Here is a 22,039-nt window from a genome sequence, read left to right on the forward strand (position 1 = left end):
CTGGAGTTGAAGGTGGTGAAGTTTTGGCTGGTGTGGCTGCATCTGATGCTGATCCACGTGCAGCACATCACTGCTGTGACCTGGCTGTAAGTATGCTTTGTGCATGTATTGTCTGGTTTGGACAGCCACCTAGGGAGGTGCTGTCTCCTAGAAAATAGGGTGAGAACAGGGTGGAAGAAGGAATCTGGGCAACCAAAAAGCTGAAGGGGCATCTCTGGGAGAATGGAGGGAGAGGGATGGTAAGGCTGAAGAGGTGCAGACCAGAATGGGCAGCAGGAATGTCCAATTCACAGACAACGTGGCCACAGCCCCCTTCCCTGCACCATTTCTGCTCTAAGACATGGCTAGAGAGGGTTAGTGCTGCAGAGGTGAGGCTCTGGCTCTAGCCCATCTGCAACTGAACCTCTGCCCTGCCCCACAGGTCCCTGGCCAAGCAGACTTCCCTGCAGGAAGGGGCTGTGGTGGCCTGATGGGGCTGGAGGAAGAGCATGTCCGTGTTTGCTGGTGGCAGTGGAAACCATGGAGGCGGCGAAGCGAGGTGTGGAGCTGGCTGTCCTCGAGCGCCAGTGCCAGTTTCCCTCTCACTGCTGGAACTGCTCCACCCTGCAGGGGCTGCAGGTCTTCGGCAAGGCCACCGTCCAAGGTCAGCGAGGGCAGGCTTGGCATGGTGTCCCTCCAGTATGCCCACTGTCCCCTTGACACATCAGCCTTTCTGGGCTAGTGTGCAAGGGCTGCACTGGACCCATCCCCAGAGTGGCCAGTGCCTGCTTCCACGTACTAAAGTATCAGAACAGAGCAAACTCAACTGAATGCTCTCACACACATTAGCATTCCGGAGAAACTTCTTCCCGTTTGGCCACATTTGGCTTTTTGGTCCCATTGGACCATCCTGGCTGCCAGCTCTGCAGACTGGTAAATTTTTCAATGACCCTGCCACAGAGCCATGGCACTTACTGACTCCCAGCCTTGGGAACAGCTGCACTGGGTGTGAACATCCTGACATGTATTTCTCCCGAGCAGTCTCCATCCTTCCTGCATGCAGTGACAGCCTCTTTTCCCACACTCTGCCCCATAAGTGCCTTTGCCCTCTGCAGACTGGTGCCACTTCTTGTCCCACTGCGGGCACACGGGGGTCTGCTTTCATCCACGCCATCCCGGCTGCTGGCATTGCTTTTGCCGTGAGCCGTGCCTGCAGCTGGGGGAGACAGGCCGGAAAAGGAGACGCTTTCATTCTCCACAGGGCTTTGGGAGACCCTCTCAGGGCTTCTCTTTCCTTGTCACAAGGCTGCCTTCCCTCTGCAGGTTTCCAGTGGTCAGGCTGCTCTGATGAGAACCTGTTTTATAGGATTGCCTTCTCTCAGGCCTTCGTGGACATCCCTGAGAGGAGCCGCGGTGTCTCCTCCAGCCGAGCGCTCATGAACCTGCCCAGCAATGAGGGAGGAAGGTACGGGCAGGAACACGGGCTGGCTGCAGGGCTTCTCCCTGGCTCAGCAGAGCTCAGTCCAGCCCCGCACCCCAACAGGCACCTCAGGGCAGCCAGGGGCTCCCAGAGCAGTCTGCATCCTGCTGCCTTTCCTAGCCCAGCACTGTGCTGATCACCCTGAGCCGGCTCCTGCCTGTGTGGAGGGGAGTCCCAGCCTCCCCTACTCAATTCTGTGCAGTCTCCTTTTCTGCATAGATCCCAGCTATGAGTCAGGAAACAATTTACTGTGTTCTGTTCTGAAGGGCTTCCCTGCCCCTCCAGCCTCGCTTCAATAAAGGCAGACATCTGCAGGGCCACAGTCAGATCTGGTCCCTTGAACATCCTCCACTCTGGCCAGATCTGTTCCCCTCCCCACAGCCCTCCAGGTCAGAACAGCTCCCCATCCCTCTCTCTGTATCTAACAGACCCAAACCATCTTGTTTCCCACAGAGTGCATCTCCTTCTGTCCATAATGGGCTGGATTAAAAAGACACTTTTGCCCTTTCCTTTCCCCTTTCCGGCCCCGATCTCCAGCCCCATGGGCGGTGTTGGGGGAACATCAGCACATGGGAGGTGCTGGAGGGCAGGAAGGTTCTTCCGAGGGTCTGGACAGGCTGGATTGATGGGCACACAAAAGCTTCTTGCTCACATGCTGTGTTTGGGACCAGGACAGTCCCTGTCTCTGGTCCCTCCCCAGTCTCTGGACATGCAATAAATGCCTTTTCCAGCGCTCAGCTGCTCCTTTGGCTGGAGACATGTTTCCAAGAGGAGTTCCAGCAGCTGCCACAGTGAGGCTCCCCTCATTCAGTCTGATCTCAGTGCCAGGGAATGTTATGGAACAAGCTATCCTAAGTGCAATCACACAGCACTACCAGGGAATCGGCCCTAGCCTGGATGGGCTCATAAAAGGCAGGTCCTGCTTGACCAACCTGGTCTCCTTTTATGACCAGGTGATCCGCCTAGGGATGAGGGAAGGGCTGTGCCTGTTATCTTCTACCTGGACTTCAGTAAAGCCTTTGGCACCCAGTTCCCACAGCATTCTCCTGGAGAAGCTGGCAGCCCAGGGCCTGAGCAGTGCATTCTTTGCTGGGCTAAGAACTGGCTGTGTGGCTGAGCCCAGAGAGCGGTGGAGGGTGGAGTTGCATCCAGCTGGTCACCAGTGGGGCTCCCCAGGGCTCCCAGTCCTGTGTGAAAACTTTAGCAATGATCTGGATGAGGGGATTCAGGGCTCCCTCAGTCAGTTTGCAGGACACACCAACCTGGGTGGGAGTGTTGGTTGCTGGAGGGCAGGAAGGTTCTTCCGAGGGTCTGGACAGGCTGGATTGATGGGCTGAGGCCAATTGTGTGAGGTTCAGTAAGGCCAAGTTCCAGGTTCTGCTTGTCAGTCACAACAACCCCAGGCAGCAGCACAGGCTGGGAGCAGAGTGGCTGGGAAGCTGCCCAGAGGAAAAGGACCTGGGGGTGCTGGTGACAGCAGCTGAACATGAGCCAGCCGTGCCCAGGTGGCCAAAAGAGCCAATGGCACCTGGCCTGGATCAGCAATGGTGTGGCAGCAGGAGCAGGGCAGGGATTGTCTTCTTGTGTTCTGCACTGGTGAGGCCACACCTCGAGTGCTGTGTCCAGTTCTGGGCTCTTCACTTCCATAAAGATACTGAGGTACTGGAGTGTGTCCAGAGAAGGGCAACAAAGCCTGTGAAGGGTCTGGAGTGGCAAAAGGAGATGGGGTTGTTTAGCCTGGAGAAAAGGAGGCTCAGTGGGAGCCCTGATCACTCTCTAGAACTCCCTGAAAGGAGGCTGCAGCCAGGTGGGAGTTGGTCTCTTCTCTCAGGCAACCAGCGACAGGACAAGAGGAAATGGCTTCAAGCTGCGCCAGGGGAGGTTCAGGCAGATATTAGGAAAAAAGTTTCTTCACTGAAAGGGTGGTCAGGCATTGGAACAGGCTCCCCAGGGAAGTGGTGGAATCACCATCCTGGAAGTGTTCAGAAAACAAGTGGCGCTTTGCAATATGGTTTAGAGGGCATGGTGGTATTTGGTGAAAGGCCTTGACTATCTTGCAGGTCTTTACAAACTTTAATCATTTTTTGATTGCTTCCTGGAGAGGCTCTGGAACTTCTCTTGCCACAGCTGCACCTCCTTGCGTCCCTCCCTCGCACTCAGCACCCGGTAGGTCTTGTTAGGCCTGCATTCCACGCGAAACACCTGCAAGGAGAGCCTGGCTTCGTGGGGTGGTACCACTGCCCACCCTTTCCCAAGGAAAGAGACCTCCATGGTGGATGGCACCTGGAGGCTGGGATGATGGGAGCACCAGGGGAAGAGGGGAGGACCAGCTGAACTGACAGCTGAACTGTGCATTTGCTAGGATACAGGCCAGTCCTCTGTCCTGCTCTGGTGATTTGGGATTTTGCTACTGCTTAGCAGATGGAGATCCTGCCCTTCAGGGATATAGAGGGATACCATCCCTCATGTTGTCTGTGCAAATCTCACCCAGCAATGACTCCCCAGTTGTATATTTATCTCCCCACCTCCCTCAAACACACCCAATTCTGTCCTCCTGGAAGGAAAAGCAGTGGGCCAGTGAGTCCAGCAGGGGCTCGGGGCTGGCTGTGGAGGGGCCAGCCATGGAAGAGCAGGCTGTGCAAAAGGCAGCGTAGCTGCTTCTCACCCTCTCGTTGTAGATGCTCTTCAGGAGGCACTGGTAGCTCTTGAACATGCAGTAGCTGGGATGCTGAACCCCGCTTGAGTCACAGATCTGGTGACAGGAGAATGAAGGTCAGAGAAAAAAGAGGAGAAGGAGGGATGGGACATCCACTGATGGTCACGCACCTTTCCCGAGCCATCCACGTCTGGGAAGGTGTCATACTCTGTCTTCAGCCAGAGGGTCACAGCAGGGTCCTTACAGCCATAGACGGCCATCCGGCTGCACCAGTACTCCATCCTCATCCCTCTCAAAAAGTCCATGTTGTAGTCCTCCAGGGTCTGTGAGGACCTGGACTGCAAAGGGGTGGGATAAAGTGAGCCATGCTTCTTCCTCCCCTCCCCCCAGCTCCCCGTCCAGGCTCCTCCTGCGAGGGCAGCAGGACACAGAGCTCGCTGGGTACCTTGCCCTCTGTGTGCCCCTGCTGGGCTGAGATCTCGGGGTTGATGTAGGTGACAAAGCTGTCTGAGTCGCAGTGGACGCGGTTCAGGGTCTCGATGTTCTGGCACTGCTCCCTCTTCAGCGAGCAGAACGCGCAGTCGGGGCACAGGTCCACGTGGTGCCGCCCAAGGTTGTCACACACCTGGGGTGGATCCAGCGGGGAGTCGGGAGAAAAGGAGACTCAGAACCTCCCCAAAGAGGAGGCTGGGGAGTTCCCATATTCCTGGCTTGGAGCCTGCCTCCCTGGTCGCCCAGGTCAGCTGCTCTCAGGAGGTGGCTGCGCACAATGGGGGCCAGAGGTGGACACTGGTGTCTTTACCGAGTCTCCGAACCCAAGGACTCTTTTTTCCATCTCCTTCCAGGCCATGGTGAGCATCGATGAGAGGCAATTTCCCTCCAGCACTGCGTAGCACAGGATCAGCACTGCCTCATCGTTCTGCAGGGCCAGAAGGCTGACAGGGAAAGGGAAGGAGGGAGCCATCTCATTCCTTGCACAAACTGAAGAGATGCATCTTTAGCTAGAAACTGAAAACAACCCCAAAACAAAGTAAAAATTCCCTTCCCAAAGAAACCTTGGGCTCTTGGCTAAACTGCTCTCTGCAGGGTCTGCACACATGCCTGTGTGACACTGAGGCTGCAGGGGGGTTGCTGTGCATTCGGGGGCATGTGAGAGGGACTGGATGAGAAGCACAGCTCAAAGAGCTTTCCCAGGGCCCCTGCAGCAGCTGCTGCCTAATTTCATCCATCTGAGTGCACAGTGAGGAGATGTTTGTTAGATGTCTGCTGAGTGTTGAACATCAGGCAGCCCCATTTGGGTCTGGAGGATGTTACATATTAAACCTCCCTCCCAAGTATTTGACAGAAACGGAGAAAAACTTGTTAACCATGAACTTACTGTTCATCCAAACTGACATGGGTAGCTAAAAGTAGAAAACTTAAGGACAATGGGATGAGAGCAATGAGAATATTTGGCATCTCTTAGGAACAGTGGAATTTGTAAACATGGTACAGAACTGTTAGCAGACAGGGATGGTTGGTTTCAATCATCATCAATGATGCAGAAGAGGTAAACATGCTCATTAGATATTTGCCTCTTGTGTCTGGAAACAAAGCCAGTGATAAATAAACAAACTTTGATCTGACAGAGAGTAAAGAAGAGCAGCAGCTGCTTAAAATGCTCTTAAAATCCATGCATGGGCTAACATGTATGGCCGAGTTTTCCTGAGAATATTTGAAACTTCTTTGAGACTTTCAGAATAGCATTAAAATTTAAAAATTAAGAAGAGGTGGAGGATCTGAAGGAAGGTCATGAAGATGAGATTTCCTAAGGCCTGGAAAACTTTCACCTAGAGGTAGAAGCTAGCAAAGCTTCACTCAGCTGAGCAAAGACACCAGTGGTTTCCACTCAGTCAGTCAGCCCTTCTGCCAAGGAGGGCTTCAGCTGGAAAACTCTCCTTGTCAGCAGGTGGAAGAGTAAAGACATTTGGTGACTAGAATTTGGGGCGTGATCCATTCAAACCAGAAACAAACTACATCTTCCTGACACCATGGGTGTTTAGCATGGGAGCAGCTGATGGGTGCTTCCCCCACAGCTCAGAGACTTCAAAAAGATATCCCAAACTTCTGTTAGGAGTGGAGTCTTGGGCTCAACCACACAGCACTGTTGTCTTCTTTGAGGCTCACCAGACATGACTCATGTCCTGTGCTGAGCAGGAAGGTCAGGGCAATTCCTAGACATGAATGTTAAAAGTAATGAGCTTCACAGAAAACTGAGTTGTGCCACACTGCCTAATTTTACCAAGAAATTCTGCTGTGCTCTCTGTCACATCCTTTTCCTGCTCTATCTCTGCTCTCCATCTATCTCTGCTGTGAAGTTTTCTGGCTTCACAGTTGCAAATTTATGAGCTGATTTACCACCTCTGGGTGAGTATAACAGCACTGCTGCTGGCTCTCTCCACTCATTGACACGCTGCTGAGCTGTTTGTGGATGCACAGAGGTTTCACCATGCTTCAGGGAAAGGGATGGGTCTATCTAAAGCAAGTTCCTAATGCAAATCCCTCCCCAGATTAGTACCTCTGCCTGTTATTGTCCTAACCACTGCCCTGGAAAAAGCCTAACGGGTCCTGTGAAGCAAAGATCCAAAGAAAATGTGGAAAAAAACCAAACCAAGATTAAGAAGAATCTGTGGGCCGAGATCAACAGCTGATCCAAGGGAAAAGAGAAAACTTCAGGTACCAGCTTATCATACTTCATCATCTCAGGATGTGGAAGGACACACAGAGCCTGCTTCAGTGGTATCTCTGAAGAGTGCTGGGGAGCAGCATCCGCCTCTCCCGCCACGTAATGACAAGGATTTGGGCCATTAGCTTTCGGCTGCTGAGCCTTCCTGATACTGCCTGGCTGAGGTGCAGGGAGCACCTGAGGCGAGCAGAAAAGAAGATAAGGAGAGAACAGCAGCTTTCCAGCACCTGGTAAATTCTGATTTAGGGGGGTTGCTGCAGGAAACTAAAACCGGTTATGAAAAAGCCACTTTTAACAGCTTCAGAAAGAGGAACAAAAATCTTTGACTGCATCCCAGGACTGGGATCATCAAAAAGATTTTTTTTTTTCCTCGGGATGGTATTTTTAATGAAGGGTCTGGCCTTAAAATGAAAGCCTCTGGGGTTGAAGTAGATAAGCACCACAAGGACTGTTTGGAGGGGTAAAGCAGGAGGAGGAGGGGGGGGGAGTCACCAGGAGTGTGTGTATCTCTCACTGCACATAACTATCTCAAGGGTGGGTGTCAAGAGGATAGTTCCAGACTCTTTACAGTGGTTACTGGCCACAGGATGAGGAGCAGTGGCCATAAACTAAAACACAAAGAGTTCCACCTCAACATCAGGAAGAACTTCTTTACATTGAGGGTGGCAAAGCAGTGGAACAGGATATCCAGGGAGGTGATGGAGTCTCCCTCTCCAGACAATCAAAACCCACCCGGACATGTTCCTTTGTCACCTGCTCCAGGTGACCCTTCCTTGGCAGGAATTGGACAGAATGATCTCCAACCCTAACAGTCCTGGGGTTCTGAGAAGGCTCAGAGCAGCCTTGCTGGGGAAGCTGGGCTCACGTGAACCACAGGCGAGCATCCACATGTGAATAGCAACAGAATGAGATCTGGATCCAGGACAGCTGTGGTGCTGAAAGGGGTGCAGGGGTTGTAGGTGACAAATGACACAACAGTGGGAAGCTCTGGGAAAAAAAGGCAAGTGCAATTCTTCCCGCAAACAGAAAAGCAGAGAAGGGAGGCTGATGTCTTTCCATGTACCCAAATGCTGAATCCCATCACTGGGTAGTGTGCCCAGAGCTGGAACATGGGCATGTTTTGAAGGGACACTGAAAGTTGCTGCAGACAATGAGAGCTGCATGGGCTTTACAAGGTAAGGGCTACAGAGCTCTCTTTAGCTTATTGCAAGACTGAATCATGGTTTAGAGTTAACTCTGAGGAGAGGATATACTGGGAAATAAGGCAGAAAGCACAATAAGGACTAAAAATAGCAAATAGGTGCAACAATTTTCATTTCCCTCTCCCGCCCAATGATTCACTGCTACCAGCAAGACCACAGGAAAGTGCTGCAGATTCTTCTTGTGTTACTACCCCTGCCCTGTCTCCCTCTACAGATCACAGCTGGCCTCATCAGGCGCTATGAAAACTGGAATAGCTGCCAGAGCAGCTGCCACAAGCCACAGGGGATGAATAAGAAGGATGGATGTCCTGCTGGGCATAAGACCCTAGGGAAGACTTGCAGCGCTGGGATCTGTGTCCATCACAGCCCTGCCCACCTTGTGTTAAAGTAGATGCTTAGTGGCACCTGTGCACAACGACCAGTCCCACCCAGCAATGCTCCTCTTGCTGGAATGGAAGTGCCTCCAGGCATTTTGCCCCTTTTTTAGGTCATGCTTTGAAGTCCCTCTGAGAGGAGGCGGGATGTGGCGAGCTGCAAAGCCGACAGGCGCGGTCTATCTCGCCTTTTTATCCTTCAGTGGGGGTTTAAGCTTTGCTTAGCATGATTGATGGGGCTCGGCTGCCAGTTACAGACACACAGTCAGCATTAGTGTCTTTGAGAAACTCCGCAGCAGAGCAGCGAGTGTCATCTGCCATCACAGCAGTCCCCCAGTAATCCCAACAGAACTCTGTCACAGCAAGGCTCAGTTTCAGAGGCAGGGGGAACGAAATCCTCAATGAAACACCATTTTGCCTGAGAGCACATACACCAGGAAAACTTTTGCCAGGCTGTGAAAGCCTCCTACGATATTAGGAAGGAGGATGACATATGTTAGAGGCTTGCAAGAAGACAGTTATGGCTTTAACAACACGAGGCAGTTCATCTTTACATGCAGAAGTGAATCTCTGGCTGCGCTGTGGCAGTGGTGTGCAGCGTGCTCAAGAGAAACCACAGATATGCAATGAGGCACAAAATCTGTGTGCTTACAGGAACATCACCAGCCTGCAAGAGCACGAAACCAAAATGACTTCTCCATGAAAACCACATCTAGACACCTTTTTTTTTTCCCTCTTGGTAAGCAAAATAATATTTGCATGTCAGTCAAAGCAAATGGTCCTCAGCCACAAGGTACCAAAGGATCAAAAAGTGACTTTGAGTGAAAGCATAATACCCTTTTGCAGGTTTTTGCTCTGTCATCAGCCCCAGGTACCTGAGGTCAGAGGCAAACGGATCCTGGCAGACCAGCTGAGAAGAGCTGAATGTGCTCCATGAGCTCCTAATACATCCAGAGGCCAGAGGAGCTGGGGCGGGTGTGTGACAGGCTGCAGCAAGCTGTCCTGGTGCAGAGCCCCGTGTTGTACTGCTGTCATGCTGCCTCCAAAACCAGAATGGGGAACCAGAAACATGCCAGGAAGAGCTGTGCACACATCCAGAGTGCACAGAGGTGCACATGCTCAAGGAGAAGCGTGGCTCTGCACAGCTTTGGGCTCCTGGCTGTTTCCTAGTCCAGGGCTGCTGTAGCTCCCCTTGGGTGAGGACAGAACACTCCTGGGAGGGTTCCTCAGGTCAGGCTGCTTTAAGAAACATCTGCTTTGCCTTGCACACCAAGAGACAAGGAGCACAGCAAGACACATCCCAAGGACCTGTGTTTGCAAGGACACTGTTTCTGCACATCACCCAGACTCCTGGGAATGTGTTTGGAGGAGGACGAGTGCAGAGACGATTGTTTAGTGCAGATGGCCACAGTGTGGGGAAACAAAGGCATGGCACAAAGCCCTGCCTGCAGCTCAGGCCCAGACTGAACTCAGTTTGCCCAGGATACAAGGACAGTGCTGTTTTCAGGCACTAACAGTGCTGGATCACTCTCTCCCTGCTCACTTTGTGCTGGAGTGAGGGAGACCCCAGGCACCATCCTGCTCTGGATGGGACAGCTTGCTCCAGAACACTTGCCCACACTCACCAGCTGCTCCGAGCAGGGACATGGATGCCCTGGGGCTGCTGTGCACGAGGACAGCCCTGCACGGGTGGTGTTTGGTACCCAGAAAGAGCAGACTTCCCCTCACCTGCCTCGGGGGGGAATTCCCTGCTCTGATGTGTGTCCTGGGCTCGGGCTGGTGAAGTTCCAAGAGGCGGCCTTGGTGTCCAAGGATGCATCCAAGGAGAGGGCCGAATGGATCAGCTGCCAGATGCTTTTTCTCAGGCTTTGTTCGTCAGGGGATTCCGTCCTGGAAGGTGAGGTGGCAGCCCAGAGATTTGGTGTGTGCACATTCCTGCTCTCCTGCCAGGGCGTGGGCACCTGTGGCGTGGCTGTGGGGTGCTTCGTCGGCCACGGTTCCTGAGCTAACAGTGCAGGAGAGAACTTGAGAAGCTCTGCCACGCTGTCCTGCAGCAGGGCATCAGCAGGTGACAGAACAGCCTGCTCCTGGGTGCTGACATGAGGCATGGAGCGGCCAAGGGCGGCTTTTGGAGGCCAGACAGAAAGCTGCAGGGGTGCAGAGCAGCTACAGGAGACCAGCAGGTGAGCAGGGGTGCCCAGCACAGCTCGGTGCAGCCGTACCTTGTGTGACAGGGGAGGCTCTGCCCTCTATCGAGGGCATCACGGTGCTGGATGGCTCCACTGGGGGAGGTGGAGGCTCTAGAGACTCGCTCAAACATGGGACTCGCTGCGTGGAGGGGACAAACACAACTCTCACTGTGTTATCTTCCCTTCCTCCTCAGCCTTCCATTTCCCAGGGCATACTCACCCCACCCATCCCACAGCCCACTCCTTACCTTGATGAAGAACTGCTGTTTGAGGCAGCGGTACTGGGCGAACTGGCAGAAGGTCTGGAACTGCACTACCTCTGGAAATTCAGAGCAGACTGGCCCTAGAGACAGAGATGTGGGATGGAGGCAGGCCTGGGTGCACCAAGAGATGGGGACCCTCTCAGGTGGCAGCTTGTGGATGCAGGGAAGGTCCAAGCTCTGTGCCCCAAGGTGGCGATCACAGCCTTGGGCTGTCAGAGGTCCCAATTCCAGGCACCACATCCCATTTCCCTCCAGCCCCCTGAGGGTTTCACTGTGTCCTTCTGCCCTTTTTCACACAGTTACCTTCCCTATGACAGATACACAAATTTCCTGTTTCCAGGATCTGATGCTTCTGTTATTAGTCCTTGCTGGGTTTGAAAAAGAGAAAAAAGTTAAGTAATGATATAATAGGTTATAAAGATGACCAGACCAGCCTGGGAACACCAGAGAATCAGAGAATGGTTTGGTTTGGAAGGGTCCTTATAGAGCATCAAGTTCCAAGTCCCCTGCCGTGGGCAGGGACCCCTTCCACAGGACCAGGTTGTTCAAAGACCCATCCAGCCTGGTCTTCTTGGGTCAGGGATGGGGCTGCGACAGCTTCTTCAGGCAGATGGCTCCAGAGGAGACAAATTCTTCAGGGCAATATAAATTGACATTGATTCCAGCCTTGCAGGGGATGGAGGAGGTTCCATAGGGCCAGGATGCTGCTGGCAAAGCCTGTGCCAAACACATAAACTGCAGTTTGACCAGCACTGCCAGCACACTGAATCCAGAGCTGCAGCTCCTGCAGTGATTGCAGGAAAGCCAAGGGCGTGCAGGAGAGCAGAAAACCCTGAAGAATTGGCTGATCTTGTGCTCCCTCTTCTCTAGGAGTGCATGGCCTGGCTGGCACAGCCAGCCCTGTGAGAAGAGGGGGAGTGCTGGCTGAGAGGGAGGGCATTAGCAGTGAAATTGCACTGCTCTCCTGATGTTGCTCATGCACCACCCTTTACCCTGTGCTCCCTTCTTGTGCTGAGCAAACAGCTGCACCATCAAAAGTAGAATTTCAGACACACACCAGGATCCCAGCCCAGAAAAACGCCCAGCTTGTAGGGAAAACTCCAGAACCCCACCCCATCCCTTGCTTAAAGCACAAGGTGTTGCAGGGAGCACTCCAGATCCTCACACTGTGCTTTGTTTAGAGCACAAGGTGACTGCCTTCCTCAGCACCACACCTGGATGGGCACAGTCAATGCTCATGGATATCTGGGTGTAGACAGCACTGCCACACTCTGTGAGGACAGCAGAGGCTAAACATCAGAGGGCACACACTCTGCCACATCTGTTCCACCTCTCAGCCTGGCTGAAACATGCCAAAATAGCCCCCAAACTGGAAAAAAGGTAACACAAAGGGGGATAAATTCTGCTGGATAGGTGTGTTAGGCTGAGGGATGGGAGAAAAGAAGGTAAAGAGGGCAACCTGCAAAACTGTCCCATCTTCTGGCATTTCCAGATGTTTCTATTCTTGAGAACTGATCTCTGAAGGCAGCAGCAGTGGGAGTGTGGCTGGACATGACAAAGAGCAGTGCTGGGGAATTGGGCACCACGAAGAGAGCCAGGGACAGACCCTGAGTGCACAAAGCACCAGGGCACAGTGGATTGCAGGGGCCCAAAAGTGAGTGAGGAGCACAGGACCCATCCCTGGGTCTGGAGATGTGGGGTGGGACTCGTTCCCCCAACACAGCTGCAGAAACCAGCAAGAAATAGTTGCCCTCAAGCTGCAGTCCAAATAAGCACAGTTGGCTGATCATTCAGCTCATTGACGTTCATATCTAAATATAAAGACATATTTTTTTATGAGAAAATTGCTCCTATTTTTTTTCCTCTGAAGAAAAATACAACAGAAGTAGTCCCAAGTTTTTCAGCTGCACAGATATAATTATACCACTTAAATTCTCTGATGCAGGGGTGCAGGGAAAATATGACTGCAGAGATCTGAAGGGTGCTGTTGCTATGGTGCTTTCTGAACTGGGATGTTTCTTGGCTCCTGAAATGTTAAACACTTAAAAAGGCAGCTTATCATCTCAAGTTTTCTTAAAGACCTACGAGAGCCCATGAGCCAAGATTCTGCATTAACCCTCAGATGAAGCTGGAAGGAGCTGGTAAGAGATGAGGAGCTACAATGAGTTTAAGAAAATTGTGGCCACTTTTTCCTCCTGCCACCCCACCAACAGAGATGGGGAGAAAGGAAGGGCCACCAAAGTGGCTGTGGCTTTTTTGGCTTTACATGACCTGGAAAGAAAGGCTGGGACAGCAGTGCTTGCTCAGCTGGGTGAGGAGGAGGAGTCACAGCAGCCCACAAGGGCTTGAAGGAAACCTACAAGAGGACAAACCCTTTTTGGTGGTGCCAGACCGGGCAGAGGAGGAAGAAATGGAGAGCGGGAAAAACATGTGAATTCCTGCTTAGGAGGTTAGGGCTGGCCTTTGGGAAAAGTTTTTTTTCTCCAGGAAAGTGGTGCAGCAGTGAAAGGGACACTCAGAGAGCCCGTAGAGCCCAAACCAACCCATCCCATTCCCACAGCCTTGTGGCATTTTGGGGCAGAGAAACAGCCACGCTATTTCTGCGTGCTCCTGTGGGCCCGGGGCTGGGTGATGGCCTTACCTTCGGGGATTTCCCCGTGGTTCTCGGCCTGGTCCAGGTGCAGGATGCTGGGGCTGAGGCAGCCGTAGGCCTGGCGCAGCAGGCAGAACATGTTGGCCTGCCAGGGCGGGTGCAGCCTGGAGAAGAACTGCTCGTACTCCCTGTCCGACAGCGCGCTGCCCGGCACGGGCGCCGCCGGCGCTGCCACTGCGGCCCGTGGCACGGCCAGCAGTGTGCCTGCGGGACAAACACACCTGGGCTGGCACGGCATGGCACGGCATGGCATGGCATGGGATGGGACGGGGACAGGCGGCTGGAGGTGAAGGAGCAGCTGGCAGGTTGGCCTGCTCCGGTCCGCTGGCACAGCGTGCTGGGACAAACACTTCAGATGCTGGCCTGAAGTGTCCCTCCATCAGCCCTGCCTGCAGGGTGCTGGGGTAACCAGGAGCCCCAGGGAAAAGGGGCCATGAAGAATAAAAAGGAAGGGAAAAACCCAAAAATCTTTAAAAGGCAGATTTTATTGTGAGCTTGGTTTGGACTGGGGGGAAGTGGGGAAGCGTTTCGATTTTGGTTTTGTTGTTTCCCTTTTATGTGCGTGTGTGTTTGTGGAGGGAGGTTGAGTTTTTTGGTGTGGTTTTGTTTTTGCTTTTGTTTGTTTGGGGTTTTTTTGTGGGGTTGTTTTTTTTTTTGGGGGGGGGGGTGGTGGTGGTGGTGTTGATGTGCTTTTTTTTATTTTTCCCCTGAAAAGCCCCAGCCTGCAGAGGCACCCACAGTGGTGGAGGCTCCCCTGCCCCCTACAGCACCATGCTATGGGCACATCCCTGTCCAGGGCGACTCCCTCCATCTCCTCCCTCCCCTCTCCTGCTGCCTCTGGCTGGGTCCCCTCTCCTGCTGCCTCCGCACCATCCTCTGTCCCCCCCTAAGGCCCCACAGGAGCCTGCAGCTGCCGCGGGCGGGCAGAGCTGGGGCGGACATGGCCTGGGGGTGGTCTTGTGAGCCAGGGGCTGGGCCAGCGGCAGCAGGAGCAGGGCTCCGGCCGCGGGCTCTGGGCAGTCACTTACTCAGTAGCCAGAGGAGCCACTTGGTGTGTGCCACTCGCTTCGGCATCGTGGAGCTGCTCGGTGGCCAGGCGGGAGTCACTCAGAGCGCGCAGGAATTCCGAGCGCTCGGGTTCTGCCCTTGGCAACGGTGGAACCATTCCCGGGCCGCGGCCCCGCAATGGGAGCCGGCCCGCCGTGTGGGGCTGGGCCGGCCTGCCCGCGGCCCGGGGCACACGCCGGGCCCCTGGGGACAGGGAGGAGCGGGAGCCAGGCTGGGGGGCACCGTGGTGGCTGGGAACGACCCACAACAGCGTTTGGGGCCTGGCCAGGCTAACCTGAGGCTGAGGGTGCCCCAAAAATGGTACCCGTGGGGTACCTTAAACCCCAGATTGTTTTATGCGGGGAAAGGAGGCAGTATCTGTTCCATCCGCAGGGGTTTGGGAAGCAGCCCGTGCCTTCCCGGGAGTGTCCCAGCTTGCTTCAGGGTGCGGTGGGAAGCTGGCTTGATCTCTCCCACTTGCTGAACTCCCGGGGAGCACCAGCCGCTCTCCCTCTGCTTCTGCCCTGAGCACTCTGTGTGCACAGTAAAGCCTTCCCAGGAAAAGCAGGAGGATTGCTGCCGGCAAAAAGGGTTTGGGGACACCAGCGCAGAGCCTGAGGACTGACTGTGAGCCGTGCCCGTTCCTCGGTGCCGGGACAGCCGAGGTGCAGGCGCGGACACCGCAGCCCTCACGGCCGGGCACCTTGCGGTGCCGCGGGCAGAGAGCACGGCTGAGCAGCTGGCAGGAAAACGCTTGGCACAGCAGCTCCGGGAAGTGCAGGCGTAAGCAGAAGCCAGGCTGGCACAGCAGCCCCCGCCTGTCACCCCTGGCTCTGCGGAGCCGAGGAGGGGCTGCGGGCAAAGCGGGCAGAGCTCTCAGCTGCAGGCTCCGCTGCAGGAGCCGCCTGTGCCGCAGGTCCGGGGGGTCCCGGCCGCTCTGCCGTGCGGAGCAGCCGCAGGGCGCTGCGGACGCTCCGGCTGCCGTGGCCAGGCTGACACATCGCCTGCCGCAGCCCTGCGGCCACTCGGGCCCGCGAGGTGACAGCTCAGACCGCTGCAGCCAGCAGTCTGGTGAAAAGGTGTGTGCTGTCCGCACACAGCTCTGCGGGGCCTGGCAGGAGACGAGCTGCGGTTTGCTTTAAGGTGTCTTGGTGGAAAGTAGCGCTTCTGAGGAGCTGGAAGCCTGACCATTTAAAAACAGCACTCTGAATTTTGAATGCTTTTGCAGCTCTTTAGGAAAACAATGATCAGGAGAGTTTTTCCAGCTAGCTCTTGCTACCCATATTAAAACAGGAAACACTGCTGGAGCTTGCATATTTTTGGCAGCTCCTAGCCTTCCATTACTTAGCTTGAGACATATTGCTTATTAGCTGATTTTAAACAATTGCAGGGCCTTCAGCTCCCTAGCTCTGTTAATCACCTCCACTTCTCTGCAACGAAGGAGCCAAGGCTGAGCTCTGTCACCTTGATTGAGGAGCTTCCCAGAGAAGTTCAGTGCTGACCTCACTGGCTGATGGAAATGTGGGACTAAGGAAAGCACACTGATGTGGCGTGCCACAGAATCATGGAATGGTTTGGGTTGGAAGGGACCTTAAAGATCATCCAATTCCAACCCCCCTGCCACAGGCATGGACACCTCCCACTAGAACAGGTTGCTCAGGGCCACATCCAGCCTGGCCATGAACCCTGCCAGGGATTGGGCATTCAACACTTCTCTGGGCAATGCCACACGGTGTTATTGATATCTGGCGGGTGCTGGTTACTCTGCCTGTGTCTTCACGTGCCAGCAAGAGATTTATTTTCCTGAGAACAGGAAGCAAGAACGAATGCAAAAGAAGGGGCAAAAGAAGGAGTGCCCCTTGGCTGGTGCTCTGGCAGCAATGCCTGTGGGGAGCTGCTGTTTATTTGGAAAGGTGGTTACGGATGTGAGGACATGTTGGCTACCCAGAACTTCTCATGCACTGTGGCACGTCCTGGACTTGGTTCAGGTTGTCAGAATCCTTCAGAAAACTCGTAGTCCACAAGTGGCCTCTACAGAAGCCAGTGAGTCTCTGGCATGCAGCCAGCAGGGCTGGGAGGCTGCGAGAGCAGGAGGCACTGCTGTGCTGTTTGATGAGGCGCGTGCCAGCTGGCTGTGGGGCACCTGCATTTCAAGTCTTTGCAAAACCAAAGTCATCTCTGGGGGAGGGAAGGGGAGGGGAGGAACAGCAACTTGTACACGATGCATCAATGCTGCAGGCTGGGGGAAGTCTACTCCCTACTGCTGCATCAAGCAATTACAGTTGTCAGCAATGCGGAGCACGGGGGTGATGCTAATTCCAGTGTTTCTGATTTCTGAGGGCTCACTTGGCACCTTTAAGGCTGTACCCTCGATGGCGCATTACAAGCTGTGTAATTTTTGCAGTGAAGCAGATTTGCACCCTTGTTTTCAGGGCTGCCACACGGCAGAGTTTCCTGCAGCCAGTGTTCCTGTGCCAGCTGGGAGCCGGCGGGCTGAGGGACACAGCTGTGACCCCCAGGCCTACGGAGTCCTGAGCCAGCAGCAGGGAGGGGCAACAGCGGGACAAGAACTCACTGGAGTGGTGTTTTCCATGTTAATATCCAAGTGCATGTCAACCCTGAGCTTTGTGAGAGCCTGTCTGGTTTGTGAGGGACCACCCTTCAGCAGAGGAGTTTCTCTTCCTTGCTGTTGTCTCAAGTGCTTTGGGTATTTCTCAGCATTTTCTGTGCTGCACCAGCAGCAGCATCAATGACTGAAAACCTCTTGGAAACTCCAGGACTGTGGCTCACAGAGCTTGTGTCAGCACAGTGAGTTAAACCGGGGGGTTTGGGGCAGGGAGAGGATGTCTGGTCAGCTGAAAACCCCATAAAGCTGGAGGCCACAAAGATTAGGTGTGCATTCCAGTGGCTTGTCAAGCAGCATCCCCAGAAAGCATGTGTCTTAAATTTCAAATGTGAGCAGAGATGATAGAAAAATGCTTCCAAACCCAGCTGGATGTGTGTTGGTAGAAATTAAACAGCAGGCTGCTCAGGGAGGAGGCCACGAGCAGCTCTGCTTGTGTCGATGTTGGGGTGGTCTCAGGAAGGGTGGACAGAGCCCCCGGGACACGCCAGGTTGTGCATTCCTGGCAGTGCACCAAAGGAAGGTGTGGTGCCTCCATTCCCTAAAACACACACCTGAGGGAGCAGGCAGAGAAGGGGGACACTCACTCTGCTCACACAAGGATTTGCACAGTCTGAGGACACTCAGCAGAGGGGACAGCCCTGCCAAGAGCCCCCAGGCCAGCGCAGAGCAGACAGGCAGAGAGCCCCTTCCCAGTCAGCACTAACTCTTCCAAACACTTCTCCAAGATGCCAGGGCTGGACACCTTCACCCCGTGGGAAGGGCTGTAGGTACCAGCCCCTGCAGAGCAGGGCACAGATGCCCATCTGCACAGACAAAAGCACCTGGGAGTGTTCTGATTCAAACCAAAATTCTCTAAATTGCTGACTTTATTCACAGGTTAAATCATCTTCATTCTGCATTTGTACTTTATTTCGGTGGGTTTACTGTCATTGGCTGAGACCTATGCGAATATGCTGATAAATATAGACTTTACATTAAAATTGGCACTCTTTTTAACCTGGTAGATATGTTAATCTATTCACATTTGTACAAGCACCGCACAGTTATAACGTGCATTAATTCAAATACTTAATTTACATTTTATTTTGTTAGGAAATAGTGAATGAAGCATTTTTTACTTGACATTTAGAAAATGGAATATTTAATTGATTGCAAAAACAGCATTTAAAAATGGTTTCTTGAATTATTAATACAAACTAAAATGGAGTGGATACATAAAAGCCTGCTTGAACAAACTGCTGTAGCCTTTTTAGGCAGGTTTGTTTCATGCAAGAACAACCTGATCCAACCACAATTTTATCCCTAATGTGAGCAGGGGCCTGGACTACAAAGCTCCAGAGAGGCTTCTTCCCACCTCAGTCTTTCTGTGGTGAGTAAATGGGTTCTTCCAATGACTGCATCATTCAGGCTTTCAGAACAAGGAAATGCCAAGGTCTCACACTTCTTTTCCTTGCTTGTTGTCAGTGTGTAAAAAATAATTCCTCTCCTACTCCCAGATGGGGTTTCAGTTTTGAGTGAGTTGTTTCTTCAGTGGCAGCAACCCAGCCCACTGAAATTAAGTTGCACACCTGCAAAAACAGACCGAAGGGGACACCTTGCTGAACATTTCTATCACACCAAGACAGAGGAGCTTAGTGTTTGTCACAGCTTTGCCTGTCCTTAAGCCTTGGGCACAAATGTGTTTTTCTAAAACTAACACTCCTAGTTTCTTTTATGTATTCAGAAAAATAAACATAAATTAGCATACATTAATCAAGATGTTTGACTATTTTTATAAATGAAATTCATTTTATTGGATAAAAACAGCTTTATTTCTTCTTATACTGTAAGTAATAGGAAGCAGAGTTGGAGAAACTTCCTTCAGTTGTCTTTGGAAAGAAAGGTAGGACATTTCATTTCCTTCTATTAGTCTTTAACTCTTTCAGTGCTGCAGAAACTCTTCCTTGCCTACAGCCAGATCTTTAGAGCAGATGTTGCCACTCAGGCTCTCAATGTCTTCACACTGGCAGGGAGAAAGTGGAGCTGTGGTTGATTATAAAAAGCAGAACAGCTCAGAATTTTTCAAACCAGGCAGGTCTGAGATGAGATGGGCTTATTTTCAGTCTGTATGAGCAAGCTGTCTCTTGGGAACATCTTCCACTGCCAACTTGAGACCTCTGGGCAACATTTGACTTGAGTATACGTGACAGTGGCAGTGTCCACCACACAGCCCTGGGTGCTGGCTAGGTCAGTAGTACCTTAAGAGTGCCTAAAGAGAGGCTGGGTGTTGCTGAGCTCTGGGGTGAGTTTACTCACAAGCAGGAGAGGAAGGTGGTGGAAACTGAGTTGTGGCTGGGATGGCTTCCATGCCATGGAGATGGTGGTGGCAGAGCCTGAGGGACGGGAGCCTGAGGAGCACATCTGCTCCTTGGAAAGGGGAATACTTTGCTGAACGTCCTCGTCAGCAGATTTGCCCAGCTACTCAGGAAAGATGCCCACAGATGGGGCAATCAAACTGGGCAAGATAAATCGGTCGTTTGTGTGCAGGACCAATTATTATTAATAAATGGGCTTAACAAGGCTGCAAAATTCTTCCCTCTTGTCACGCTCTATGGCTCCAGCCTCCTGAAACTCAGACTTGACTTCACTCATCAACTAGGATATTTCCAATCACTCTAAAAGGGCAATTTCTCCAGCACCGTTTTAGAAAGTGTTTATGTTGCACTGACAGCTGTTCCAGGAAATCTGCAAGCTAGCCAGTTCTGTAACAGAGTTCGTGATTACTTTAACTGAGTATATCCCTGCTTTAAGCACTTCAATTCTAGGAGAAGTAAACTTCTCAGATCCCATTACCACTACAGTGATCCAGGTAACTATTAACAAGGATCTTAAAAAAAAAAATCAAGTAATTTTTGACAGATTTTTTTGGCAACTTCCCATCAAACTGATTTTATTTTGTTGACCTGGATTTCTTGCTTGTTTTAGAGAGAAGCAATTTACTGCCCCGCTGTTCCAGTATTTCACATCTGGACTGTTGTGGCAGCCTTCTTGACATCATTAAGGACCAAAAAAGAGCTGGCCCTTTTCCAGCCTCATAGGTTTTCCTGAGCAGACCAGAGTCTGACAGAGATCAACCCACAGATGCCTCCGGGTGGCTTCCACAGGATGACAAACATCATTTATTGAGGACTGGTGATCAAAAAAGTCTTTGCCCCAAGAGGTGCCATTTAAAACCCTTCTTTACTGTTTGCCTAGGAAGTACACCATCCCCATATGACACCAGCACCAACACAGAATAAATATTTACAGAACACTTCCCCTCCTCTCATTACAAACAATTCTGCTATCTGCAGTCAGTAATGGACAAGTGCCATGTTCAATTATATCAAAAACAAAAGACATTCTAAAAAAAGCTGCTCATGTTTCCAGCCTTGTCACTTACAGGCTTTGTTCCTACTGGCTTCATTTTTGTACTTTGTATTTTCCAGCTTCTACTGGTTCTTTTCCTCCTCTGGTGATTAAATATTGCACAGCTATTGCCCTTATTCCCTCTCTTCCAAGGTTAGCTTTTAATGTGCTTTCATTTGCATTTATACTTGCAAGCCATTAAAAAATGCCCAGGTTTTATCCAAATTTTGGTCGAAGTTGTCTCACTGTGCAAGTCAGAGCATTCCCTCAGTGGCAGCAGAAGTCCCTGGAATGCTCCTGGCTGCTGGCTAGTTCTTCAAACCCCTCTCTGGCCCACAGTTCCTAGAGAGCTTGCTGCTAATGCTGGCCATTAAATCCCGTGTCCTATCCATGGAAACCAAGCTGCTTGGAGCAGTTTCCACCCTTCATCACCCCTGCCCAAAGCCCATTTTCCAATTCACACCTCATCCACCGTTTCTTCTGTCAGTTGAGCACCAGTGGATGTCCGAGTATCCCCAGCTGAAGAGATGAGTTCTGCCACAGCCTGCTCTCCCACTGGATCAGGGCAGAGTCTCCCTGTTACTAAAACCATACCAGAGACACAGCCAACACCTTCCAGAATTGCTTCACCTCTTTTTAAGAAAGGAAGCCCCAGGAAGTGGTGTAATAAAATCTGGGATTGAGATTCAGGCTGTGGCAGGGGTACCACAAACCATGTAAGCCACAGCCCGGGGAAGAACTCATCCTTTTTTCTGTGCAGAATGAACAGAAAAACAGAATGAACATCCCTTCTCGAGGCAAAAGCAGAGACTCACTCCGTGCTAACTCACTTGAACAGAACATAACACCAGCTTCTGAGCTGAGGGCTGCAGGGTCCCCGTGCAGTGACATGGTGGGAGTAGCACTGATCTTAACCCACACTGTCCTCTGAACCCGAGCAGAGCTTTGGCTTCATAACTAAACCAGCAAAATCCTCCGTGGATCCTCATACAAGTAATTTGGGTGAGGAAAACATTCCATGTTTCAGGTGAAAGGCTTAAACCTTCCTGATGAGCAGACCACAAGGAGGAAGACTTGGTTTGTCAGTCTCCAGGCTGTGCCAGTGGAATTCATAAAGAGGAGCTTCAGTGTGGGCCATCTCCTCACAGCTATCTGCAGACACTACAGACCTTCAGACTGCAGATTTCTGGAATTGTTTTGGAGCCTAATGTTAGGAACAGCAGGCAGAGTTTCTGGCAGTGGGGTGATTGTGACCTTCTGGGAAGCAAGCTATCAGTGTATCTGGAAAACCTATCCACCTTCTTGGAGACACGAGGTTTGTCCTGATGGCTCATCTTCTCAGCTGTGCTGCCCAACAGACAGTGAGGGTCGGCCTTTGCCACCTCCACTCCTCCTCATTTAAGAGAAGGCAACTGATGAAGTAAATGATCAAACAATAGTGGGAATAAATGTTCACCT

At 52.2% G+C, this 22,039-nt stretch overlaps 1 protein-coding gene and 2 long non-coding RNA genes across 3 annotated transcripts; 2 read left to right on the forward strand and 1 right to left on the reverse strand.

The window, feature by feature from the left end:
* Positions 1-3,513: 3,513 nt before the first annotated feature.
* Positions 3,514-14,616, reverse strand: ACRBP (acrosin binding protein). The gene is made up of 10 exons (XM_064410422.1): positions 14,550-14,616; positions 13,510-13,725; positions 10,854-10,948; positions 10,639-10,744; positions 10,145-10,421; positions 4,918-5,050; positions 4,561-4,740; positions 4,286-4,453; positions 4,125-4,211; positions 3,514-3,661 (listed from the first exon to the last, which is right to left on the reverse strand). The coding sequence occupies exons 1-10, from the start codon at positions 14,593-14,595 to the stop codon at positions 3,533-3,535; spliced, it is 1,437 nt and encodes a 478-aa protein (XP_064266492.1). The 5' UTR covers positions 14,596-14,616; the 3' UTR covers positions 3,514-3,532.
* Positions 10,842-13,391, forward strand: LOC135294759 (uncharacterized). The gene is made up of 2 exons (XR_010356806.1): positions 10,842-12,248; positions 12,361-13,391. It is a non-coding gene; the product is annotated as an uncharacterized LOC135294759 (long non-coding RNA).
* An 853-nt stretch (positions 14,617-15,469) lies between the features above and the next one.
* LOC135294761 (uncharacterized) lies at positions 15,470-21,175 on the forward strand. Its single transcript, XR_010356808.1, has 3 exons — positions 15,470-18,563; positions 19,025-19,076; positions 20,159-21,175. It is a non-coding gene; the product is annotated as an uncharacterized LOC135294761 (long non-coding RNA).
* The last annotated feature ends 864 nt before the right edge of the window (positions 21,176-22,039 follow it).

This window comes from Passer domesticus, chromosome 2, assembly GCF_036417665.1.
Source record: "Passer domesticus isolate bPasDom1 chromosome 2, bPasDom1.hap1, whole genome shotgun sequence".
NCBI lineage: Eukaryota > Metazoa > Chordata > Aves > Passeriformes > Passeridae > Passer > Passer domesticus.